The following is a 26,858-nucleotide window of genomic DNA, read 5'->3' as shown; positions in this document are numbered from 1 at the left end:
ATTAATTGTTCAAAAATATGAAAAAAAAAAAAAAAAAAATTAGAACACGCTTTTATCGTCCCATATATTTATTCAAATAAAAAAAAACAAACTGAAGGTTAGTTGATACATAAAAAAAAAAAAAAATAAAACCTACTTGTACTTATAGATAAAGCCAAGAGGTATTGGACTGTGGGGTGCAAGTGCTACTTTTTAATTAGCCATTTAAATCACTTCCTTTGCATTCCACAACTTCATATGAACAAAGAACTAGAGTTTACTTTAAAGAAATCAAGTCTGGGTTTATTTTGTAACACAAAAGTTAAACTAAATTTTCTACTTACTTGCCTTCCTATGAAATTCAACGTGGGGAAATTTTAACTCTTAAAAAAGGCAGTTTGGATGAGAAGAAAAAATAAAAATTACTTTAATCTAGGATTTCTCCTACTCAAGAAAGAAATAGATACTACATTTTGATCCTATGACTAGATAGCTTAAGTAAATTCCATTGCTTTTCCTCAGATTATTGTCCTCATCAACATTGAGATTATATATATATATATATATATATATATATAGTGACCTTGTCTGTCCATCTGTGTGAGGAACGGCCTCTACCAAACTGTCAATTTTTAGTCTACAGTCTTGAAACTTGATATGTAGGGAATTTGGACCTGTGGAACAAATTTGGTTTTTAGCTAGTAAAAAATAGCTGCTAAGAGGTTAAATTTGATCAAATTTAGACTTGGCAAATGTAAGTCAACAAAGTGTTTCTTTACACATGCACATCCATTCATGCTTTAATGCTTGTTTACTTTTAGAGATTTGATACCATCTGTTGGTGGCTTACATGGTAACGAATAACGTTACAACACAAGATGTTTTGATTTCGATTCTAGCTGATGGTACCCTAGTTATTTTTAACTTTTGAAATCACTACTATATATTAGGTACAATATAATAATCAATATATTGGCTCTATAATAATATGAAATTTGCATGAATTAAAATATATTTAAGCATATTATATGACCATCAATGCCAGGCGTCCTACCTCATCAGATTTAAGTAGACAAGGACCATCAATATACAAATAACCTACAACAATCATATCTAAATTCAGGGAAATTATTATTGTAAATGAATACATCTGAAAAAGATCCTATAGCATATTGGCCGAAACATAAAATTGTTATTGAAATTTACTTTTTAACCAAAGTTTAGCTCTCCAGCCTTCTTCAGATATGTTGCACATCTAGTTAAATTTTTTTTTCACACGTTAATTATTCACAATATTATTATGGTTAACAACATGACATACGTGGACAACATTTGAACAATACAACTGGTGATCTATAGAAATGAAAATAAGCATCAACACTGAGGAAAATAGTCTGAAGAAAAACAATAGAAATAACATTTTCGTGAATCATTTAAATCAAATTTATTCCAACTCGGCTCTAATTATTGAAAAATCCCAAAATTTTATTTTTACAGAAGATAAAAAATAAAATAAATAAAATTTTCATCATCCAAAATATTGTTAAACCCTAACACTGACTAATAATGAAAATAAAGTTTAAGTTTTCACAACACATTTCAATTCTTGCCTCCCTCCTAGGCACCACTAAATAGAGATATAAAATAGCAATGGTAACTGTCATTTTTAGGCTTATGGCAATCATCAGAATATGTATGTTCTGTGATATGAACTCAGATTGAATATAGGTTCTATCCTTGATATCGAGTTAGAAACTCATGTAAATCACAATATATATCCATGTGTAGAGATAGATGTATGAATGATGCCCCAAGACAAAGAAAACGAAACATTTTTTTCTAGCTCTCAAAACATGAGATTTGAGAATAGAAATTTTTTATTTCTTTATCCACTGAACCAATTAATAAGCTGGGAAAATAATAGACAGTAGAATAGAAATAAAAATAAGTTGTATGTAGTTAACATTTTGCTTTTTACATAGTCAAAGTCATCTTCAGGGATGAAACACAAAGGTACCAAAAGAAATTAGTTATGAGGAGAATAAAAAATAAAATTAGAGGAAAGTGAACTAATGTTACAATTATTCATTGCTTAATAGTGTGGGTGAAGGATACATCAAAATGATGACTAAAAAAGTTTTACCTCATAAACAACATGTAAATTGTTTCATCATTGTTCTCAACTTAAGTAAAATCTGGCTTCCGCCTCATGCCATCCTCTCTCTGAAGATGGCCAGAAGCTACTCTTAGATTCATAATTAAGTGTAAAAAAATTGGGCTCAAGTGAACATGTTTTCTTTCATAAGTTTCCAGAAATCTGGTAGAGAGAAAAGTATCCAGACTACATCACCAAGCTCCTCTCCAGGGAGATGCAAACAATGACAGTTGTTATATAACATTACTGTTCAACTTCATTATCTCAATATTCAAGTTGTATTTCCTGAAAATGCTTTGAAAATGTAATAAAGTGAAATGCAGAAGACAAAACTAAAAGTGGTTTCCCTTACAGCACAGGCGTTTTCAAAAATGAAAACATTACGAAAATTTGATGTGTTGCAAGGGGTGTAACATTGTCTTGCTGAGATGGCTCATCTCATAAGGTGGGCAATCATCAAAAATTTACCAAATAAAAATCCTATAAGAAATGATGTAATTCATTGAAATTAGTTGCAGTAGTAGTAATAGTATTGATACAACAAATTTCTTTGTAGTATCAAATAAGGAGATGACAATTGGTTTTGCTTACAAAAGGTTTTGCTAAGTCAATAAGCAAAAGTTTGTACCGGTAAAATGAAAAAAATAAAACTTATCTCAATTCTTACATTTCAACAAATTTGAAATCAATGAAGAAATAGTGAAATTTCCACAGAATTCCACAAGACAAATGACAAATACCATTATAGATTTTTCTAGAATTGTATACTTTAATAAAATATTTGTAATATAAAAATAATTTTTAGTTTAAATGGCAGCATTCGTTTTTACTATTTCTTACCACAAGAATAGTTTTTTCTTAATTTTTTAATAAAATAGAAAACCTGCTTTTTCACATAATATCAGTAATTAGGAACTTAATTTTATGATATGCGAATAAAATTTAAGATTACAAATTTGTGATCAAAAAATATTTAGAAATGATTTAATTGGAGTTATATCCCTTGGCATGGCATTCTTTAAATTTGTTTCTTCAATCTGACAATCTTAAACTGTTTTCATTAAAACCTGAACTATTACTTTTTTACCAAATAACAAGTTTGCATAACTTAAAATTGTATTTATTGTAATTACTTTTGATGGCCATATTAATAAGCATAACAATAAAATGTACATCTCTTGTCAATCACAGTCTTCTGTGACGAGAAATACTTTGTTGTGTTCAAAAATATGGAGAAAAAAATACTATAAAATTTAGAATCAAATAAAAAGATTAAAATAGTTAAAATCTGAAAGTACCAAATATAGTAATGAAATCCATTCCAGATAATTTATAATTTTAAAACTGGAAAAAAAAGGACAATTTGCCTAATTTTATTAGTTTTTATTTGATTAAAAACAAACCATGTAAAATATGCAATACTGACCATGGCTCAATAAAGCTAACTAATCTTAAAGTTATACAAGTATAAATAAAAAAGACTGTTCTACTAAGTGGTGCTACTCATTAGAAAGTGTATAATTTCCAAGACTAAGACCTAGAACAAAGTTATGAGTTGAAACAAAGTGACCAGTAATAATTTATATCTGGTCACACTTAATTTGATTTATAGACTGGTTTTCAAAGTTGTAAATAAACTGCAAAGCTTACAAAAAGATCTGCAAAGGAAAGGGTTGTGGAAGATCGGAAGTTTAACTTACGGTGCTCAGCAAATGAAGGTTTTCATTACTATATTTGATTGAGGGGGCGCAAAAAAAGAAAGAAAAAGCAGACGGAAACTCAAGGCAATAAAAGCAAACTTCTGCAATTATATTTTGGAGAAAAAGGCTGCAAGGAAGGATTCATGAGGAAAGGCAGTATCGATAAGCACAAGCAACTAGAGACATCTGGCAGATGTCAACAAATGATGATCTGCATGACAACAAATGAAAGTCTTGTTCACATAAGATCATTGGTGGCAAAATAAAAATAAAAAAAAAATTTCTTAATGCACAATCAAATTTTTTTTTTTTAGGGTTGATGTTTTTGCTTCACGTTTTTTTTATTGGAATAAACCTAAATTGCTTGTTATTTAAAAGGTTAAAAAAATAGGCAGGGTAAATGCATACCTATATATAAAAAAGAAAAATTAAAAAAAAAAAAAAAAAAAAAAAAAGGTAGTATTTTTGAATGAAGTTGGACAATACCTGTATACAAAAATGTTTCCTTCATATGAATAAAAAAAAAAAAAAGACATTGTATGCAAGGAGGGAGGAAGGGGTAAATGAGGGCAGTAATATTCACAAACCATACAAATCAAAACCTTTTTTGAACAATATAAAAATATAAAGAGATTAATCTATATTTCACGTTATTGTATATCCTTATTGCTTGCCTAAGCTAAAACTATGTGTGTGCCTCCACACATATAATTTTCCCTAACTATATATTTCAAACAAGAAAACTTTATAATTATTAAAAACATAAAACCGACTGCCTTGCCTTGTATGGAAAAATATGAAGCAAATAAAATGGGGGGGGGGGGGGGTATTTTCAAGAGAATTCTTATAACAGGCCTAGCAGTCATACAACTAGGATCCCTAACTGATTATCATAATACACATGTTTAGTCGAAACACTTATGTGACAAAAATGCTAATAAAATTTTTCAGTTGTCCTTTCCAGATTCATTGTTTTGTTTATAAACATTTTGTTACACAATTTTGTAAAATGTTAAATTTGCTTCCTGATTGCATTATACAATTATTCTATGTTTCTAATCAGTATAAAGTGACAACATTTCTCAAGTACCATTTAAAAATGTTCTTAATTTGTGAGGAATAAAGTTTTGTTCTGGATTTAGTGATTTATACTTGGAGGGAGAGGAGACAAATCAATGAAAAAGATTTTCAACCAATAACATCTACATGGTAAAAGTGAAGCAAATCTAGAGAGGCATAAACATCAGTCTTCCATCCAAACTGAAGCTGTTAAACACTCAAAGACACTCCATTTGGATTTATAGATAAAAACCATGGACCCTGACAGAACACATGCAGTGAAAAAAAAGATGCTTTGAGAGGCACCGTGGCATCACCTATACCAATGAAGAAAGCCACAATATGAGAGTCACTACACACATCTGCTGACCATGGTGAATGAAGAAGAATCTGGCATGTAACCAGATGTTATCATTTGTTCTCTGAAGAACAGCACCAAGCTGGATCAATAACTAGGAAGAATTTTGCCAGAACATGGACAATCTGATGTAAAATATATTATTTACAAATTCTAAAGCATTTGCAAATAATATATAACTTTGTAATTTTCTATATAGAACAGCAATTTTCCTTTTTATAAATTGTAAGTTTTCAGTTTTGGTTCAGATATCAGCTGCATGGCTTCCAGGCCTGATATAGGTATCACCTTGAGTTAAGGTGCATATACATAACTTTTTCCACTTTAGGAAATGAAGGAGTGTGAGAGGAATAAAAAGAAAGCAAACAAATCTTAGTTTGGCATCCCACCTTCCTCGTCTAGTAATTATTTTGTTGGTAAAAGTTAGAGGGCAAATAGTTTCCAACCATATTACAGCTAGTTGATCAATTTTAATTAAATAATCAACAGGTAAGATTGGGGAAAAACAGACAAAATAAAATATGTATAAAATAAAAAAATTATTTTGTAAAACTTTCTCTGGATATATTCCATATACCCACAAAAAATACAGATTTTCAAGTTCTAGTCAAGGTGGAAGATGCCAATACACTACAAAAAAATAATCTAAAAGACAAAGATTAATTGCTTGTATAAATTGAAAACCATCTTTTTTCTTTTTTTCTTATTTCCTTTCATTCTTCAAGATGGTTAAAAAAAAAGTGACAAGGAAGAAATTGATGTCAGTACATAATACTTTTGAAGATATCTTCCTTTCAATGTCTACAAAATTGTTTTTCTTTCAGAAGAAATAGAAAAAGTTTATGGGTTCCTATCCATAATATATTGGACAATTTGATGTGAATTAAATAATGGGTGGCTTCATTTTAGTAGACAAAACTTTTTAGAATTGGCTGATGTTAATCCTATTAGGTATTATGTCTTGTGTAGTTTTAAAAAAGATTATACCCCTTTCCCCATTTTGTTTTTAAGTCATGAATATTTTTTAATAGATGAAAAATCAATCCTTGATTTGTCATAACGAATGAGACATTCCAAATGACACAGTAGGAGAAATGGTTTATAGTTAGAAAGTATCATCAAGCCACGCCAAAGTTAAATAGAACACATTATAAACATGTTTATACCAACAGTTGAATCACTACTAACCAACTATAGGACAGTCAATATGATCTTGCACCTAAATAAATTAGACACAGACAAGGGACTATACACTTCCTTATATTATTAACAAAGTCCAGTAGTCACTAAGCAGTGATGCAACAAATATAGTAATTAAAATGTGTGCATTCTATAAATCTGTAGTTAAAGAGAGTTTACTCGGTCATGGCTTAACAGCGATATATTTTCTGATAGTTATTAAATTTCTCTCCAAGAGTGAATCTTTTTTTTTTTTTTTTTTTATAAAAAGAAATACTTTGTTCCATCAGATCAGCCATAGGCACTATCTGTATAGCTGCCAGGCCTGGTATAGGTATCATCTGGGGTTATAAGTGCATTTTCAATTTTTTTTCAACATCTAGAATCAAAGTTGTTGTTGCTTTGTATTATTTTTTTTAAACATCAAGGGGAAAAATAGTTGTTGCCAATAGTTCAATAGTTAAAGATCGCATAAAAGATTGTGTCAAGAACTATTGAAAATAACAAGGAACAGTTTAGAAAAATTCATTAACCATTTTCTTTTATATCTCTTTGTTGAAGAGAATCTTTTTCAGTATGGTTTTCAGAGCTATTTTCAAGATAGTAATTTTCTTTTTGATGCCACAGGAAGAAATTGATGTTGATATATATATAAGACTTTTGAAGACGTCTCCCTTCCAATATCTGCACAAACGCTTCGTTTTTGTTGTTTTTTTTTTATTTCATTTTAAGTGTATGGATTCCCATCCATTTTATATCAGACAATTTGGCGTCAAGAATTAAACAAAGCTGTCTTTTTTTTTTTTCATTTTTTCAAAGAAGAAAATAGATGGGTTTTAGTGATAGATGATATCTAAAAGTTTATATATTTTAAATGGCAATAAGATGCCTTTTTTCATGAGATATGTTAATATCATGGGGTTAGGGGTGTATGCAAGTACATATGTGTGTGTGTAAGTGGGAACATGGTAAGGAGGGCCGGGCCATGAAAAATAAACTAAAAAAAAAAAAAAGAATCTTTTCTTTTTCCTTCATTATAAAAAAAAAAAAAAAAAAAAAAAAAATTGCTAATTCACACTCACATCCATAGTGAAATCTTTTTTGTTTTGCAGATTAGATATCTCTGTGTTCTTAGTTGGGGATGATGTGTCGCTAAACGAGGTCTCCATTGATCCGGGCAATTCCACTTTAGGCACCAGTACATATTTACCATGTCCAGTGGTGTGTGTCTTGAGAAAATTGCTTATTTCTTCCGGAGAGAGTTTTTTAGAGATGCACAGATAACCCTGGCCCTCATGCTGTCGGACGTCCATCTTGAGGTGCAAGTTAAAAGCAATATTTGTTACTTCTTTCCTTTCAAGAGACAACATGCCAGGTCCAAAGATGAGGTCATCCAAGGTGGGCTGCTCCACATACGACTTCATTAACTGCTCCATGTATTTCACGGCAAATTTATTTACAGCTTCAACATTATCATTATCATCACCTTTCTCATTGCTTTTCCCTTTTCCTTCTTTGTGTTCAGACTGGTTGTCTAACTTTTCTGACAATGGAAGACCACCCAACAATTCAATATCGCCGCCACATTCCACTTCGAGTTTTCGCCCCTCTTCAACAATATTCTCATATGGCAGCCAACGGGCAGCATCATCCCTTCTAACGATCTGAAATTAGAGAAAAACATATCTTAAAATCTTTTTCCAGAAAATATCGACTAATTTTCTTTTTTACTGACTTTTTAAAGGCGGATCTTTTTTTTACTAGTTTTCTAATATTTGTTACAAATTTTGCAAATGTTTAATAATTGGTATGTACTCTAATAAATTACCAATATTTTCTTTCATACGAGTTTTGGTAAAAGTTCAGAAATCTTGAATAATAAAAACAAATAATTTATAACAAATATGAAATTCAATTCTCAACCAAGTTAAAATCAGCAAATTTTATAATCAAATTAATGGTATGTGACAACAATTAAAAGTCGATTATTAAGACAGATTTTACAAAAGAAAAAGTGAAATAATATTGTTAAAACTTGGCTGGTTAGAAAGAGAATTTAATTCTAATAAGTTTGATATAAGTTATGTTTTGTTTTGGTTCATAAATTATCAAATGATAATTATTCTGTACTTTTTCCTATTTTTTAGAATATTTAACAGAAGATTAAAATGACTGATTTGTTTATAAAGAAATGGAAATGTATCGCGATGTGTTCAATTTTATTTTTTTAAATAGGATTTTTAAAGTTTCATGACATTTTCCACCATTCCATTTTTTTTTTTATTTATATAAATTGCTAACAGTACATATAAAAAAGTTAAAAGCAGGAAATTATATACTCAATTTTTAGGGTTTTTTTTTAGTTTGTAATACAAGTTTAACATAAATGAGTGTTCAGCTAAAAATTCTGGAACTGCATTTTAGTTAACCAAATTATTTAAGTTGAAGCGATAAAAAAATTAAATTTTACATTAAACTTTTTTAGAAAACTACTATCAAACTACTAAAAAACTTTATAGCAATGATTAAGATCTCAACCAAAAACTAAAAAAGTAAATTTATTTTCTAATTTTAATGGAAGCAAACAAATACTAAATCTTAAAATAACTTTTCCATTTGTATAATACCTAAAATGTTTCATAAATGCAGGGGAGGGGATAAAAAAGGCTCCAATTAGTTGAACAGGAGTTCATCAGTTGGTGAAGGGCAGTGTTAGCTCTTTCTATGGCTAGACTCAAGGATTATTTGTTTGTTATAAGGTATTTCTAACTTCCAACTTTAAACAATAAAAAAAGAAATACATTGCATTAAACACTATTGTTATTAATAAAATCATATCATGTTCAATATTTTCATCCAATAGTTTCAAAAAATATTTAATATATTTTTGATCTATGGAAGATTTCTAAGAACATTTGCAACTATGTTGTAAGAGATATTGAATCATATGATAAAAGCATTGAGATTAAATATTCAGTTTTAGATTTCTAAGAAAAATTAATTTCAAGATAGAAATGTGGCCTTGAAAATCAGATAAAGTCATGAGATCAACTGATTCAAACACACCATGGTCTTCTTCAGATGATTTAAACTCAGAAATCATCATGAATTTTTTAACCCAACACCATTCAAGTCACATTTTTTTCAGTCAACTTGCTAAATCATTTTGCTACCTTTTTTTCTATCGTTTTCTTTCAGGATTTAAGTGAAAACTTCAAGAGAACCCGCATACTTTGAACTAACATAATAGCCGTCTCCAGAATGCTAATTATAAATAATATGAAAATTCCTCATCCCAGAAATACTATACATTCAACAACACAAAGGGAAATTACCCGAATCACATCTTGGGTCTGGTAGAGTTTCATCAGAGCAATGGCAGCAGCAGTGTTACGAGCATTATTCTTGGATGATGCAGACGCTTCAGCAACGGCCTTCTTCTGGATGAACATTTTACATCTGACAAATAGAGGGTGAAGAAAAAAAAAAAAAAAAAAAAAAAAAAGAAAGATTAATAAAAATTATGCATGAATAAAACTTATACACACATCAATATGTGTGTATATATATAATCATTCAAACACAGTAGTATTTGAATATATGGTTAAGTGGCAGTTTTAGTCATTTAGAACTGCTTTAAAGCTTCACCGCTCACTCATTTTATGACCAAATTTCAAATAGCAATACAGATGAAAAGATTTAAATGGCTTAAAATATTTCAATATTGGTATATATAGAAAGAGCTTGATAAGCTAAGAAAGAATCTTTAAATTTTTAAAATATAATTAAAATCAAGGAAGTTATGACTTTTTATGCGCTGCGTGTTTATATATTTTCCCCTCTTTAAGACCATATACGTTTTGTCACATTTTTTGCACTACTTTTTCAGTAAAAATGCTATATCTTTGTTAAAACAAGACTAAGCAATCAAATTTGCCATATAAGTGTATTTTGGGGCAAAGAATCTGGATATGCTACTGAAAATCTCCAGAAATGACTGGTTTCCAAATAATCTGCAGTAAATGCACATAAATATGCTGCGATTGCTTAAAAATGCCATGTATTCATTAAAAGAAAAGTTAGAGAACTCAAAGTTTAGTTGTAATGCATTTTATGTGCCAAAAACTGAAATCGAAATCTAGGATTGGTTAAAAATGAATATATTGCAATATTTCTTTGGTATTATTGTAGATTCATACCTTCTGCTACCCCTCCCCATCTGACCACCTCTCCAAAATGTGATTCTACCTTTATAGACATTTGCATGTGAACAACTTGAAAAACATTAAAAGAAACAAAAATTATTTTAGAATTTTATGTAAAATGATTTCCCATTTTGAATCATTCAAGCGTTTTAGGGCAGTTACCCCACCCCTTTTCCTATGATAGATAAATCCTGGGTGTTTTTTTGTTTGTTTTCAATTTTAGAATTTAGAGTGAGGGTTGGTTTCATATAAATGTAAAATAATTCACCATTTCAAGATGATCCTAGCGTTTTAGGACAGTTGACCAATTTATTTTTTATGGGAGATTAATCATGTGCACTTTCTTTAAATGTTTTTTATGCTTTTTTTTTTACGCTTATATGAACTCACAGAGGAAGTTTGTTTAGTGGGGAGCTCTGTCACTTGTACTTAGTGTTATTGTTAAGGCTAAAGGTTTTAGGAGGAGGTTTGCCACTCATACCTAGGATTAGACATAGAATTTAGCAAGTTTTTTTTTTTTTCTTGAAGAGGATGTTTGATACCCATTGTGAAACTTTACAAGAATTATGACATCCCTCTAACAGAAAACATGATGCTTAGAAAAATATCAAATATTTAAATTCTATTTAAATATAAAAAAAGAAACAAGGTTTTGCTAAAGCTGACAAATTGTTAAAAATTTTGAATTAATGTTATTTTGATTTTTAATTACATTTCATGTCTTTTCCTGCCGTTTTGATTTTTTAACTGAGCACCTCCTACAAGTATTTAAATATTGATTATTTTTTTTTTTATTTTATTTGATTTTTTTAATAATCGGGTAGATTAGTTTCCATTCGATAATAATTTACTGAAAACATTTTTTAAGGGACAAAAATTAGAAGTGTGTGTTACCGTTCATACACGTGAACCAAAACAATCATAATTCACATTTTTGCTTGTTAAAATATTTTAAAATTCACTACTACCCAATTTTTAAAAATATTTGTACGGTTGATAACAAAATAGCTCTAACATGTAAGAATTTTTTTTTATAACCATATTTTCAATTAAAAAAAAAAAAAAAAAAAAAAAAAAAAAAAAAAAATCGATTTGGAATAAAAATAAAAACAAAACGTCTGTTTACGCCATGTTATCGCCGCTGCTGCTATCACTAATACTATAGAAGTCTTGATTCAAATTCATAATGATTTTTTTGGATATTATGTTTTTAAATTGCTACGTACCACTAGAGAAAACATTGTTCAATCATCTTTTTAATGAATAAACATAGTAAAAAGATTGTTTTATTTAATAGTGAGTGTCCAAAGAAAATTATTTTCAAAATTTTCAATACTCATCATTTTAAAATCTCTTTTTAACAAAAAAAAAACGAGTGGTCAAATGAATTTCGGACACTCGAAATTATTAAAAATGACATCTCTTTTGGCTAATTTCCAAATTTCATTAAAAAATTCTTCACAGAAACACGATACGAATGTTTAGAAAGGGGGGGGGGGTCGTTACAAAATCTTACCAAAAATGCTGTTTTATGATGTTCAAATTTTTATCACTTTATTTGTTTAAAACTCTAAAAATATATAATGTATGTTATTATTTACTAATTCATTTGAAAGTATATTCATTTTTTAACAAAACGATGGTATTTTAAAGACTTAAAGTGCTTTGGTTTTTAAAATATGACTACTTTAGCAGAAACCCCTTGAAATCCGTGATTATCCAAAGCGTTTTAACGGCCATGTGTATTGCTATTTCAAACAATTATTACAGTTTATAGATCACTTTCTCAGCTATATTGTGAAAAAAAAAAAAAAAATTCAATTTTCATTAGTAAAACAAAAGTTATGATGAATTTACTGGTGTTCAAAATCATAAAACGCAAGGAGGTAACCAATGTTTTTTATGACTAGTTTCCATAGCAACCACGCCGCTTCAGTGACTACTGTTGCTATTAATGTTACTTCTTTTCGCAATAGCAGTGCAAGTGAAACAGAAAATGAAAGCATGAAAGAGATAATTGGTGGGAGGGGGATTTTATTGAAAGCAGACGAGTGCCGTACATTATCATTACATATGTGTATGTTTATGGGAGAAAAAATAAGACAAATTAAACAAAAAACAAGTGAATTTACTGGAAGCCTGGAAAAATCATGGATTACAATAGAAAAATGCAAGCATGAAATGGTTAAGCTAAACATTTCAAAGTAAAGGACTAGCTGTTATAAAACTGGAAAAGAAAAGAACAAGATTGCAGCATTAAGAATTTTTTTTTAGTTTATAACATTATAATAATCAGTTCTTAATGCCGCAATATTTTAAGATATAAATTTATTATATTTTTTACTAGAATACTTTGTCCTTTTCTTTTCCAGTTTTAACAACTAGTCTTTTACTTTTCTATGTTTAAGCTAAACTATATTACTTTTCATGCTCGCATTTATTTATATATATATATATATATATATAACTGGATTGGTCAGGAGTCTTTACTTTTATTTCTGTATTTTCTTTTTTTTTTGTTTTGTTGATTGTTATAGCTAGTTTTTTATGAATTTAAGAGTGTAAAACCCTTAAATTCATAAAAAGCAAGCTACCTTGCCTTTGGGATTCTCTTTCTGTTCCTGACAATACCAATATGCAGAAATTTAAATATGTGAATAGACATCTCACTGCACATCTCCCCACATAAGATACCCTTATAAATCTGGCTCCTAATTCTTAGCCTCTTATATCTTGGCAATGTGATTGTTTGAGCTGAGTACAAAATCAAATATCAACATGGTGTTATCTGATAATGTATTTATTGCCATTTATTTTGATTTTTTTTTTTATTGCATAAATTTTATTTTAGATTTGCTATAGAAAGGAAAATATGTGTGTAATGGACAAAAACTTTTTATAATCTTGTGTTTCACAACAGATGACAAAAAATATTGTCATTCACACATTTGCCTGTTTAGCAGTAAGAACTAAACTACCAAAGGCTAAGGAGATTCAAAGACTACTTTTTCAAAAAACATGCTAAATTTTCTCCTTATTTAGATGAATTTTATAAAATATTTAGGCTAACCAAGTTTATGCTAAAACATTAAATAAGTTATTCATTTTGTAATTCATTTTCCAGTGATGAGTGCATTAGCCTGAAACTCAAGGAATGAATACACAAGATATGCTAGGATAATTGAGTATTGAACAGCATTCAATTATCTTGACAGTTTACTTGTGTGTCTGTGTCAACAAAAACGGGAGTATAATATGTTGTCATCTATGTAGATACTCTTCCAATAGTCATCTATGCTGCTGTCCTCACAAAGCCTCTTTTTGAAGTTTGCTAATGAAATGCTCCATCTAATTTATTTTGAATTAATCTAACTTATTTTATGTAGAAATAGGATGGAATCTTTTTCTTTAGTTTATTTGACAAGTTGCACAATGAAGTTTTTAAAAAGAAAAAATATTTGATCTTGATTAGCTGAGAAATATCCAACAGACAAAAGGACCATAACTATTGATAAACAATAAGTATAATTACACCCCTTAGAATGCTCAACTTCTGATATTGCATAAGATGAAATTTAAATTAAATTGGGTTTCTTCACAAACGTGTCCAGTTTTGAAGATTTTCATATATATATATATATATATATATATATACTAGCAGTTCAGCCTAGCTTTGCTCGGGCCCTATGCATTGTTAACTTTATATGCATATGTATGATAATGCCTTTCTATATAATAGGCCTCCTTAACTACCACAGAGAAAAGTTGCTAGCAACCACAGAGGTCAAATTTTCTTTTACTTTGACCCTAATTTTGACCCCCTTAACATTTGTTTTGGGCTCAAATCAAATTAAAATGTTTAACCCATGTCTAAGTAACCTACATCTAAAATTTCAAGTGTTTAGACCCAAAGCTGGTGGAGGAGTTTGGTAGAGTCTGCAAAGGTCAACTCTTTCAACTTTGACCTCTTGGCAGCCAAATTTTTGCCCCAAAAATTATTAAAAAGCTTGCTGAAAGTCTGAAATGTAAAATTTACAATGTTTAGACCCAAAATTGGCCTAATAGTTTGTTAGAAACCGCAAAGGTCAAATCTTTTGAACTCTGACCCCTTAGAATCTAAATTTTCAGAAAAAAAAAAAAAAAAAAAAAATTAAAAAGCTTGCCCTATGTCTGAATACACTTTATGTAAAATTTTAAATGTTTAGACCAAAAATTGGCTGACTTATTTGTTAGAGACCGCAGAGATAAAAAATTTTTAACTTTGACCCCAATTTTGATTCTTGTTTTGGGCTCAAATCAAATTATAAAGTTAGATCCATGTCCAAGTAACCTATATCTAAAATTTCAAGTGTTCAGACTCAAAATTAACAGGAGTTTGGTAGAGTTCTCAAAGGTCAAATTGTTGAACTTTGACCCCTTAACAGCCAAATTTTTGGTCAAAAACCAATTAGAAAGATTTTCCCAAATCTCAATACCTTGCATGTAAAATTTTGAGTTAGTAGACTGAAAATTGACAGAGTTATTGCGTAGGGAAATGTAGACACACACACTTTCACTTATATATATATATATATATATATATATATATATATATATATATTCCAAAATTTTACAGGATAAATATAACCCTCATCCCCGAGTGGCTTCTGGGCCTTGATAAGTGGTGACCATCTTGTAAAAAAAAAAAAAAAAGTTACAAAATTATAGTGGAGTCTGTTTGCTATATTTTTTTTTGGTGAATGTCAAACGAGTTTTACTTGATTAATAATTTGAAAACTATAGAAAATAAAAAATAGAAATATTAATAAGGGATTCAGGGTTGGAAGCCAGAATACATGGGGAAATGCCGGTTATACCTTGAGGAGAGCTAAAAACTATAAATTTACAAAAATTTCAATAAACGTCAGTTTACTTACATCTTTTCCCACCCAATCAATGCTGAATATTTCAGCTCATCCTAAAAATTGATTGTTATAAAATGTTGGAAAATAATTTAAATATAGTGTTATACAGTGGGTGCAAAAGGTCATAAGGTGCCTTACTCAAAACCGGACAACAATGGTGTGTGTCATTTGTTAAATATTTTTGTTGACTCATCCAGAATCTTATTTAATTGTATTGACTGTATCCTAAATGAAGCATACTATCCTTAAAATTAAATGAGATTAAATAGGTTAATACTTTTATCCATATACATGTTTTATATATGTACATGAAAACATGTCTTGTATGTACTTTAACTTTCCTCGAAAGATCGGGTATACATGTGCTGTTATTGTTGCTTCCCCCATGCGTTTGGTTCATCTTCATCATTTTGCTACTCTTCTAATGGATCTCTAAACTTTCTCCTCTGTAAATTAAAGTTTGTCCAATTTCGACAATTTGTTTTTGAAACAAATTTTTAATGGGAATAAACATTGAACCATTAAATTAAAAAATCTCAAATTTTCACATAAAATACTTATTGCTGATCAAAACGGTTGAAAAGTTTTATTTTTCTATTTAAATTATGGGTTCTTCATTATAATAGCAAAATTCAAAAATCAAAATATTGAATTTCAAGTAAAACTAAAAAGGTATCTACTTAATTGTCATGTCACAGTAATGAACATATCCAAAAATTACATAAACCGATAAGACAATAAGCAAAAATTGAATTTAAAAAAAAAAAAAAAATCAGTTCAAAATCAACACAAAAAAGTAAATATTTTCCGAAAACTGGAAATCTTTGGCCAATTTAGTAAAACTGAATTTTGGCTAATTGTCTTTGAAAATTGTGTTCATTAATTTTTAATTCTCTTTTTTCGTAACTTAGGGATATTTTCATTATTGCAACATGACAATAAGCAGATACTATTGGTTATATTTGAAATTCAATATTTCGATATTTAAATTCCGCTAGTTGAATGAAGATCCAAATTGTTTTAAAAATATTTTTTGATACATCAATTATAAAAAATGTTATTCTATTCTTACAAAATCAAGTGAAAAAAAGTTTTAAAAATATATTTTTTACCCCATTATTCTTACATATATATATGAAGTGCAAATTCTTGAAAATCAAACACTTAGACTAAATTGTAATTCACTAGATTTGATTCCTTTCTTGCGAAATCATATTGAAGAAAAGTTGTGCTTAGTCCTTCCACAGAACTTAACATAAGTTTCTGAAAAGATGAATTTATTCAATTCATTAAGACACCAACTCATTTAGTCATTAATTTGGTCGTTTGTGATGCTTTCTTCAATGTGAAAACAACTTCTGCTGGCTTATCTGAAGGCATATATTAAAACATATGGAATCAATAAATTTTTCACCCATTCCATACAAAAAGACACACATACACACGCGCACACACGCACATATATATATATCACTTCATATGCAGGATTGCATATGTGATACTTTGTCTTCATCAGCTGCCAACAAAGGATGATAAAAGAATTTCAATACTTCCATCTCTGATACCTCCAATAGCCTTTGCCAATGGACAGGGTATAAAAACGTTTGTTGACCTTTGCAAATTTGTAATGTCTTATTATTTTTAGTTGTTGACATTACACACCCAATGAATGTTGCTTGATGTAATTTGTTACAAGCATTTGCTTGGATCAAATCTAGTCTGTTGAGCTGTGGTTTGAAGAAATATAAAGCACATTTCAAATTGTGGCAAATGATGACTTTTTAAGAGGAAAGAAGTAATGAACACCCAATTGCAATCGCTACCACAGAACATAATCCCTTTTAAAACAATACAAAACATATAATAGCAATATCTTATCTAGAAATACCTGAAATATAATCCAAAGATTTATGTTCATTCATGCTTGATAAAACGTAACAGTGCAGAAAATGTCAGTTCATACTTACTTGAACATATCCCCTTGTGGTTCAATTTCCCATTCCATCAACATGCCACACATGGTAGAACTATTATTCAAGATGCAGAAGGCATGCCGCTGGCGGTCATATTTCCAGTCTTCATGTTCCATGATGACCAATTCCTCAAGAGATTTACAGCTCTCCGGGGTTTGAATTTTAAGTCGCCTCAGACGGGGCAGATTAGATTCTCCATATTTTCCAAATCCTTTCACAACAATATCAATGACCATGGGGTCAAGTTTATCCTTGATCGTGAGCATGTGATGCTCACTGATTAAATAATTGGGGGTGTTCGTGCTGAGAACATCCCAGGCATTTGTGTAGGCATTAATCTGTGCATCTTTCCTAGTCTCCCCTTCACCACTAGCTATTAATAAATTGTCCAGATAGAGTTCACATGCAAGGGTCCGCTTCTGGTTGTCAGCGTCAACTTTGCGATAAAGACAGGTTGGAGCCAGGCAACACTGAACAGCCATTGTGTCAACAGTGTTAACAGTGTTTGAACGATAGGCTAACTCTTTCATTAATTTTATCAACGCTTCAAGCTTTGACGCCAAATCTGTGAATGTTGCCGCTTCACTTGACGAACGAGGTGATTTCAAGTCATTACTGGTAATACTATAACCAGAATGTTCGACAGGGGCTTTTTTGTTTCCTTTGAGAACAGTCTCTAGGGAATTTTCTTTGAGAAAGTCAACAGCTTGTTTATAAGCCTCATGCTTGGCATCCTTCTTTTTGCAACCTATGCCACGTCCAACGACTACATCAGCAATGGTCACACAACCATGAAAGAGAGCCTTCCCATTTGGCAGTCGAGAATCCGTAGGAGTGTACGTGTGGTCTAGTGTGCAATGAGAGGCAGAAAAGGCTTGGATGAAGGCAGAGATTTCATTATCTGGTTGTGGAGTGCTACTCTTCAGTTGGGCCATTACCTGCTGGAAACCAATCTGGAGGTCAGTGCCATGAAACTTTACCTCTCCATCACTATTTAAGCCCTTCTCTGTGCAAATATCAACCACTTTCTCCCATGCAGCATCAGTTTGAGTTTTACTCAGTGTGTTTGTAAGTTCTTCCCTCATTTTTTCGGGTCCTGGATCTTTCAACTTCATAATGGATCCAATGTTTTGCTTCGTAAGAACCTCAACTGCCTTCTTGTAGACTTCGTGTTTGAGATCTTTCTTACTGGCTGCAACAGCTCTGGCTAAGAACTTGTTTTCAAGAGTTAGCTTAGCAGTGTACATCGACCTGCCTCCAATGCGAACTAATTCTTCCACATCATAGCTATGCTGCAGCTTCAACTTGCAACTCGTCATTGCATTCTCCACAGTCTGAATAGCATTGCACTTGGGGTAGTCGTGCTTCAGCCAGAGAGAGAAATACTTGATCTTCTCAGACGTAGACATCTTGGAAGGATCTGCAGGTACATTGACATTCTGCAAAGGACTCGCCTTTCCAAATTTTCCTCGGACCCCACGAGTGGCACCCCGGCCCATACCTCGTGCTCCACCTCTCAGTGCACTGCGATCTCCAAAATTGGTCCAAGAGCCTCGCTGGAGTTTGCCTCTAAGTGAGAGGCCACCTCTTTTAACTGAAAAGAAAAAGATAATCATTAATGTAAATACTCAGCTGTTCATAGGCATCAATACAATTTTTGAGAAACTAAAAAGGAGTACATTTATGTATTCATTACCATATTCATCCAGCATTGCCTGAATATGAAACATGTTCAATATTAGTAATAACACTTGGAAAAGGTATGAACCCTGTTCTTTTTGTTCATTCATGTGCTAAATAGTACAAGTATTATCATAATTTTGTTACAAAAAATAACATGTTTCATTAGAAAAATGGTTAAAACAAATCCAAACCTTTATTATAAATATTACTAAACGAAAATTTCTTATGCCTTTTCAGGTATTGAAAAATGTACAAACTTCCTGATCAGAATAACATTGATAAAGAAAAATATATAACATCAGTTTCATGGATATTTTTAATTCAAAATCAACATATCACATCATTTCGATTGTATCAAAAGGTAAATAGAATGAGTGAATTGTTAGAAGTTTTATTCCAAGAGAATCAAATGTTAAAGACACTTAGAACTATCAAATGAAATATTCAAACATTGGGTATACAAGAAGTGCAATAGAAGTAGAGGTAGGTTAAGAGAAGATAACCAGTCTGTGTGCAAAAGGTCAAACATAAAGGAGACGGATGAAAACTGAGGTATGGAAAAATTATATTTGAATAGCGAAGCTATTAAGGTTGTCCATACATTTTGTTACCTTGGTGATACCAATGCAATATGAGGAGATGATAGTACGAGTGTTATTGCAAGAGTTGGGAATGAATGGAATAAGTTTGGGCTACGTTCTGTCTTTACTAACCAGCTAAGCATTACTATTGTCAACCACAGGAAGAGTCGTCAATCAGGCATATATATATATATATATATATATATATATATATATATATATATACACATACACAGTATGACGATATATGAAAATGAAATTTGGTTGGTGAGGATTGAGAATGTGTATTGCATGGTGATGCAAGCTTCAAAGACAAGCTTAGATGTGTGCAGAGGAGGAAAAGAAAATGACAGGTAAAATATATTTTTCTTTATAATTTTGCTCAAACAATACAGGGTGTTCAGGACAAATTTGACACTTTTATAAGAAGGAGAGACAAAACATCATATGTTGGTCAATAATTGATGCATTCTCAAAATTAAAAACGTATCTCAGGAGACCTTTTGCTGAGTACAGCTCATTCAAAGGAACCGCCCAAGTTTTAACCACAGGCAGAGCCTAAACCTAAGACACAGCCTTCGTGATGTCCTTTGAGAGATGCTTGAACACTAGTTTAAACTTTGGTAATCAACTCATCTTTGACTGATATTTTTCTCAACTGTACTCTAGACATTGTCCATGAGGTTGGAATCGAGTGATGGGAGAGAGGGGTATGACATGTTGAGACTGGTAAAATTATAATTCTCAGACAGCTACTTCTGGGGTTTCTCAGAGGTATAGCACAATGTTGACTTCTGCTGCTGCCATATATATATATATATATATAGCCTTTCTGTAGCAATTCTCTCCATCCAGCACTTAACAGTAGCTCAATATTAGCCATCTGAATTGAGTCAGAGCCCCTTTTTGAAAATGTGGGGAGGCATGATCTGGCCTTCACTGGAAACATTAAAAAATTTGAATGAATTTGGTATTTTTTGACACAGAATTTTGTAAGGACTGTAAACTAGTCACGCATTGCTTTGTGCATTGTGCAACTGGTCCTGAGAAGAACCACATCTTCCGTGGTATAAGTAGCTTTTATAAAGCAGTTTTCTTAGTTCTTTAGTTGTAATTCTTGTACAAATAGCAAAAATCCTTGTTCAGTGCTTTCTTAGTCTCGATTCCAATGCCCATCTTTCGTCCTATTGCCATGCCACAGTTTTTGTAGTTGCTAAACAAATTTTGTTGTGTAGACACACTGCCTGCTATGATGTTTCCTCTGCTGTCACATTTCCATCACTATTCTCCAGTTCACATCCTCCAGCTTTTAAGGAGCACTGAGCTGTAGCTAAGATTTACAGTTATTTTTTAATCTGGTACAAAAAAAGCAACCAATAGTATCATTATCACTATTAAATATTTCAAATGGTTCTAAAATAAAAAACAAATTTTATCAAATTGTCTCAAACACTGTCTTTGTATTCATGGTCTGTTTCTTCATCATTCAATCAAAATACCAAGTTATATATTTTAAAGATATACAATGCTGTAATTTGAGTAATGATAAAACGGACCGTAAAGAACTGGACTTTTAAAAATGAATAAAGGCATGGTCACTGGGATCTAATTTTCTATTGTTTATTTAAACATGCTTTCAAGTAAAAAAGTTAATATCTATTAAACCCTGAAAATCTGATTATAAATAATAAACATACAGAGGTTGGACAAAATAATGGAAACACCTTGTGAATTTTGCATCAATTAATAGGTGTTATTAAAAATTGAAAAATTACAAAAATGTTGGTTTTATCAATTTAGCAAGGTACTTTTTCTGGCGTGGTCCCAGGAATGTCTACAAGATCTTTTCTGCCTCCCCTTTCCAACACTGGTCATATCTCAATAATTCAGTTTCACTTCAGAGTAAAAAAGAATATGGTGCTTATTTAGAATTACATTTGATAAAACAAAAAATATACAGGAAAATTTTTATTCAAAAACTCACGTTAATTGATCAAGTAGTGTTTTTTAATTAAGAAAATCAAATTATATTAGACAGCCATAATAAGGAGACCAGCAGTAACCATATTGTTTTAAATTTTCCCAAAATTCAAGGGCAACAATTCAACTACAGAGATTTTTTTTGCATTGAAAATAATTAAAACTTTAATTGCAAAAAATCAGATTTGATTAAAAAAAAAAAAAAATGACTTGATCAATTTACGTAATTTTTAGAATATGATATCTTCATTCCATGACGAGTATGTATAAAGATTTTTCTGTAGTCTTGTTTTATAATCAAGTATATCTCTAAATAGGCAGCAGATTTTTATTAAAATTTATATAGTGCAACTGAATTTAGATATGACAAGTGTTGGAGGAGGAGGGGCTTTGGACTAGCACATTTTTTCCTCTTAAGGACTCTGTAGACATTCCTGCAACTACACCAGAAATCTCATATCTTGCTGAAAATATAAAGTCAATAATTTTGAAATTTTTATAGATTTAAAACACCTATTAATTGATGCAAAATTCACAAAATGCTTCCATTTTTTTGTCTAACCCTGGATATTTATTTGCATACACATCTATATTATAGATAAGGAAATATACAATAAAAATAAAACTTACCTGATCCATCATATCCCATTCCTCGGCCAGTTCTGCCAGATTTGTTGAACTGGTTGCCCTGTTGAAAGGTCTCGGAGCCATCAAGCAAAAAGCTCAAGTCAATATCACTGTAACCTTGAACAGTGCGGATAGCTTCACGAATTCGGTTGATCTCATTACCAATGTTGCCACCACCTCGTCCAGTGCCGCGACGACCTCGAGGAGAACCGAAAATTCCAGATGATGATAAACCTCCATTTCCAAGTCCAAATGGAGAGTTTTCTTCAGTTCCCCATTGGCCCCAACTAGACTGTTGGCCAGTTCGGGTACCGCGGGAAGCACCTCCTCCCCTCTGACCTCGGCCACCAAATTTTGCCCCACGTTGCTTCTGATCAAATGCTCCTCCGTAAGTAGGTGGCTCTGCATAATAGTCCTCAAAGCCACCTTGATTATTGTAATAGCCAGTCCCAAAGTCACTATAGTCCGTTTCATCAACATAGGTCTCTGCTGAATAGTCCCAAGAGTAATCATTCTGGAAACCTCCTTGGTATCCAAAATTCTTCATGTTTTTTTGAGGAGATTTTCCTTGCCACTGATTACCTCCTGAATTAAAATGTGATGGTGTGCCCCAATTTGCGTTACTTCCTTTTTTCTTATTTTCGTTCCAGTTGCCGGTGTATTGGCCCAAATGATTATACATCACATCTACATTTGCATATTGATCTTGATTGTTATTGTTGCTTCCCCCATACGTTTGGTTCATCTTCATCATTTTGCTACTCTTCTTCTCCTCTGCAGGATTGGCCGTCTGCCACTGACGCTTGTAGCCACCACTGACATTGCTGGAGACTCCCCCACCGTAAGTAGCCGAAGATGTGCTGCTGATAGGAGTGCTGCTATTATTGTTGTTGCTGTTGCTGGTAGTGTTGGTGTTGAGATTACTGCTTCCCATGCCATCCCAGGACGGAGTAGTAGAGTTCCATTGGTTGCCATAACCAAAATTATAATCACCGAAGTTGGACATTTCTTTGCCACCTGACCATTGGTTCACCCCACCTCGATTCATTATTAAGATCAGATGGCTTCACCTTAAAAGAAAAAAAAAAGTTTAATATAATTTAACAAAAAAAATAAAAATAAAATAAACAAAAATTTCATACTTCAGTTAATCCATAATTTTTATTTTTTTGACATCAGTTTTACCTAATAGTGTCTTCAAACTAGTTCAGCAATCTAAAATATTTAACACCGTATGAAATGTTTTTAAATTATTTAAAACCAGAAACAAACGATGCACATACTACTCTTCTGCAGGGGTATTCATTTACATTAATGTTTTTCTTATGTTTAAATATTAAGGAGGGCTTCCTGATTTTTCTATTAATTTTTTTTTATAGCTAATTCTTTCCCGCTTTTAACTCTTCATTGTAAAAGACTATCTTCAATGATCTTGTACTGAGAAGATGAATAAATAATAATTCAACGTGCAGTATTGTTTTGATACAACACTTTGAATTATTTATTGGGGAAACAAATTAGGCACAACAGTTACCAAATCAGCATGCAGGTTGATAGAGATGACAATGAATGCAGAGAGGGTTCAATTTATTTCACGTGTTTTCATAATAGGTTTGGTTGTTTTCATTTCTGCTGAATATATCTTCAAAGATTTTCTTGAAATCATGGCTATTCATTTGTGTTTTAAATTTATTAACTTTTCTATAAGTTTTTTATAGTTATCTATTTGAGTGGTGTCCTGAGGTTTTTGATTTGTTTTAGTACAACATTGGCAAATGTTTTTGTTCCCATATAGCTTTCAACAATTTTTCTAGCTTCTGGGAACGGTAAATTTTTGGTTTTTACACACATTATCTCCTTTGCTTTCTTGTAGACATTGCGTATCCTTGAGAATGAAATTGATTGATCTGTATGTTTACCAAGGTGTATTGTTCTTTTTTTATATCAGTGACATACAAAAGAAACATTGAATTAAATTAGCATTATGCAAAGTGATTCAGTTTTATGGTGTCAATCACATTTATCTGATCAGTATATATGTTAATTCACTAGGCCATTACATCCATCGGCACCAAATTATTTGAAATTTGGCACAAATATTCTCCTTCAGGAAAAGGTGCCAAATTATTTGGTCCTAAACTTTACCATTCATATATATGCATATTTTGCTTCCAAATTTATACCACAAAACGTCACGGGATTTCAGTGTTTTATAAAAAAAAATTTTTAAGAATTAAAAAACTTCCACATATTCAATATTTCTAAAATTTGGTAGGAAGGGCATTTAGAGACTGTAGAATCTGAATATTTAATTATTTTAACCCCATACCTGATAGAAAATAAAATTTTGCTCACCCAAAAGCATGTTCCCCAAATCATCAATTTTTTACCTATGTAGCTTACCGTCAGTCTAGAAAAAATATATCCTCTTCAATTTTCATATTTTTTTTATAGCATCTATTATGACTGCTTAAGTTCTCAAAAAAATTTGGTGAGGGTTTCTAGCCTACTTTAGAAGGTATGGCCCTGCCAAGTTTGTAGTTTTTTTTCCCTATGAATGTGTGGTAATTCAATGAAAGATTGATAAAAACAATCATCCTAATGCTCCCAAACTCCTCAAATGTTTATATTGTGTTAAGTAAAACTATTTAATAAGATAGTCTTTGTTAATTTAAAGAGAAAATAATTTAAATATATTTTGCAGATATTGCATTTTGTATGGTACGGATAGATTGTCTTCAAGTGATAAATATTGACTCATGCATTAGTATCAACACTTTATAGAGTTTTTGTAGATGGCATAAAACTTTTTTTTTTTTCCAAAAAGTTATTTTCATTAGACCAAAATTTTTTTTTTTTGATTTAGAAGAAAGTGATAATAAAATGTATTTTTCAATAGTTTAAAACACTAAATATGAAGCAATAAATTTTTTGTAGACTTGTTTAAACATAAGATCTGATAGGTAATCTATCTATATATCTATAAAAGTGAACGTGTGTGTGTGTGTACATTTCCCTATGCAATAACTGTCAATCTTAAGTCCACAGACTCGAAATTTGATATACAGGGTACTGAGATTTGGGAAACTCTTTGTAATCTGTTTTCAGCCAGAAATTTGGTTGTTAAGGGGTCAAAGTTCAACGATTTGACTTTTGAGAACTCTATGAAGCTCCTCTGCCAATTTTGGGTATAAACACTTGAAATTTTAGATATATGTTCCTTGGCTATGGATCTAACTTAATAACTTGATTTCAGCTCCAATCAATAAATGTTAAGGGTCATAATAGGAGTCAAAGTTAAAGAATTGACTGCTTTTTTTTTCCTTTTTATTTTTTTTCTGCTCAACATACATCTCCAAACACCAGGACTGAAATGTTAGTAATTGTAATAAATTTAGAATTAGGCCAACTATGAACTCTGAATAACCCTCTATTGACCCAGATTTGTCTGTGGCACCTAAAATATTTATTAGTTACTTTTCCTCCAATATCCAAAGAGAAAGGTGGCATCTTCCTACTTGGATTTTTTTTACTAGTACACAGAATAATTGAAGTAGTTTTGTCATTTTGATTTTTTTTTTTTTTTTTTTTTTTTTAGATAAAGATGAATTGTTCTATTTGTACTGAGCTAACAGTTGAAACAAATACTAATTTATTCATGATAAACAGGTTGGATTAATTTCAGTGGATCATTTGGATGCAACAAAGCCTATAGGACGGGACTTGAGGATAAAATACAAACTATCTGTGACCATCACAAGCAGACCTTGTTAACTAAGTATGAGTGGCTTGAAAAGAGTTGTTGCAATCCATTTAAAAATCATTAGAAGCAAAGTAAAGACAGTTTTAAAGCAATTTCTTTGAAGTTGGAAGAAAAGAAAAAGGCTAAGTTGTTACTTATTCCAGGCAAGAAACTAATTGCCGAATACGAATCAGCAAACTTCTTGATGAAAAACAAAAGCATGTATCGGATGAGGAAATGCAAGAGCTTGACGCAATTACTTCAACAGAAACAGAAGACAAATATCAATGAATGTTTCTTTGCTACTGGAATTTTTCCAATTAAAACGAAAAGGCTTTATGACTCTGGAAAGGCTCGTTTAGGGGAAGAGAAAACTTTCTTCTGCAATACAAAGTATTAAGACCAAAGTCATTAAACATTGACTCTGAGCTGTTATGTGATGAACCTTTAAAATTAAAAAGTGAGATTTTTAGATAAAGCTAAGTGCTTTAATAAAATGATAGAGGTTCTTGCAGCAAAAGTGAAGACTGTGGAATCCACTAAAATGAAAATACAGATCTTGACACTTGCCCCTACCAATTGGTCACACAAAAAAGTCATGAATGCATTTGATGTTTCAGAACACATTGTATGCAAGGCTCACAAATTGTACCAGAATAAAAACGAGGCAAGTTTTTGCCTGCTGATATTGCACAGTTAGTGCAAGCATTTTATCAAGATGAAAGTTGGTCTT

At 31.1% G+C, this 26,858-nt stretch overlaps 1 protein-coding gene across 13 annotated transcripts in view; it reads right to left on the bottom strand.

The window, feature by feature from the left end:
• Window positions 1-7,130: 7,130 nt before the first annotated feature.
• LOC145295197 (uncharacterized) overlaps window positions 7,131-26,858 on the bottom strand; it is a 103,364-nt gene continuing 83,636 nt past the window's right edge. For all 13 annotated transcript variants that reach the window (XM_080141452.1, XM_080141454.1, XM_080141448.1 and 10 more), the window contains 4 exons: window positions 22,387-23,453; window positions 17,507-19,106; window positions 9,766-9,889; window positions 7,131-8,094 (listed from right to left, as the gene is read on the bottom strand). In XM_080141452.1, the coding sequence (XP_079997578.1) occupies window positions 7,498-8,094; window positions 9,766-9,889; window positions 17,507-19,106; window positions 22,387-23,431 (3,366 nt within the window). In that variant the 5' untranslated portion in view covers window positions 23,432-23,453 and the 3' untranslated portion in view covers window positions 7,131-7,497. The remainder of the gene's footprint in view (window positions 8,095-9,765; window positions 9,890-17,506; window positions 19,107-22,386; window positions 23,454-26,858) is intronic.

The sequence above is a fragment of the Euprymna scolopes genome, chromosome 2 (genome assembly GCF_053919585.1).
Source record: "Euprymna scolopes isolate OS-2025 chromosome 2, ASM5391958v1, whole genome shotgun sequence".
In the NCBI taxonomy this organism is placed as follows: Eukaryota; Metazoa; Mollusca; class Cephalopoda; order Sepiida; family Sepiolidae; genus Euprymna; species Euprymna scolopes.
This window is presented reverse-complemented; position numbering and strand designations above follow the sequence as displayed.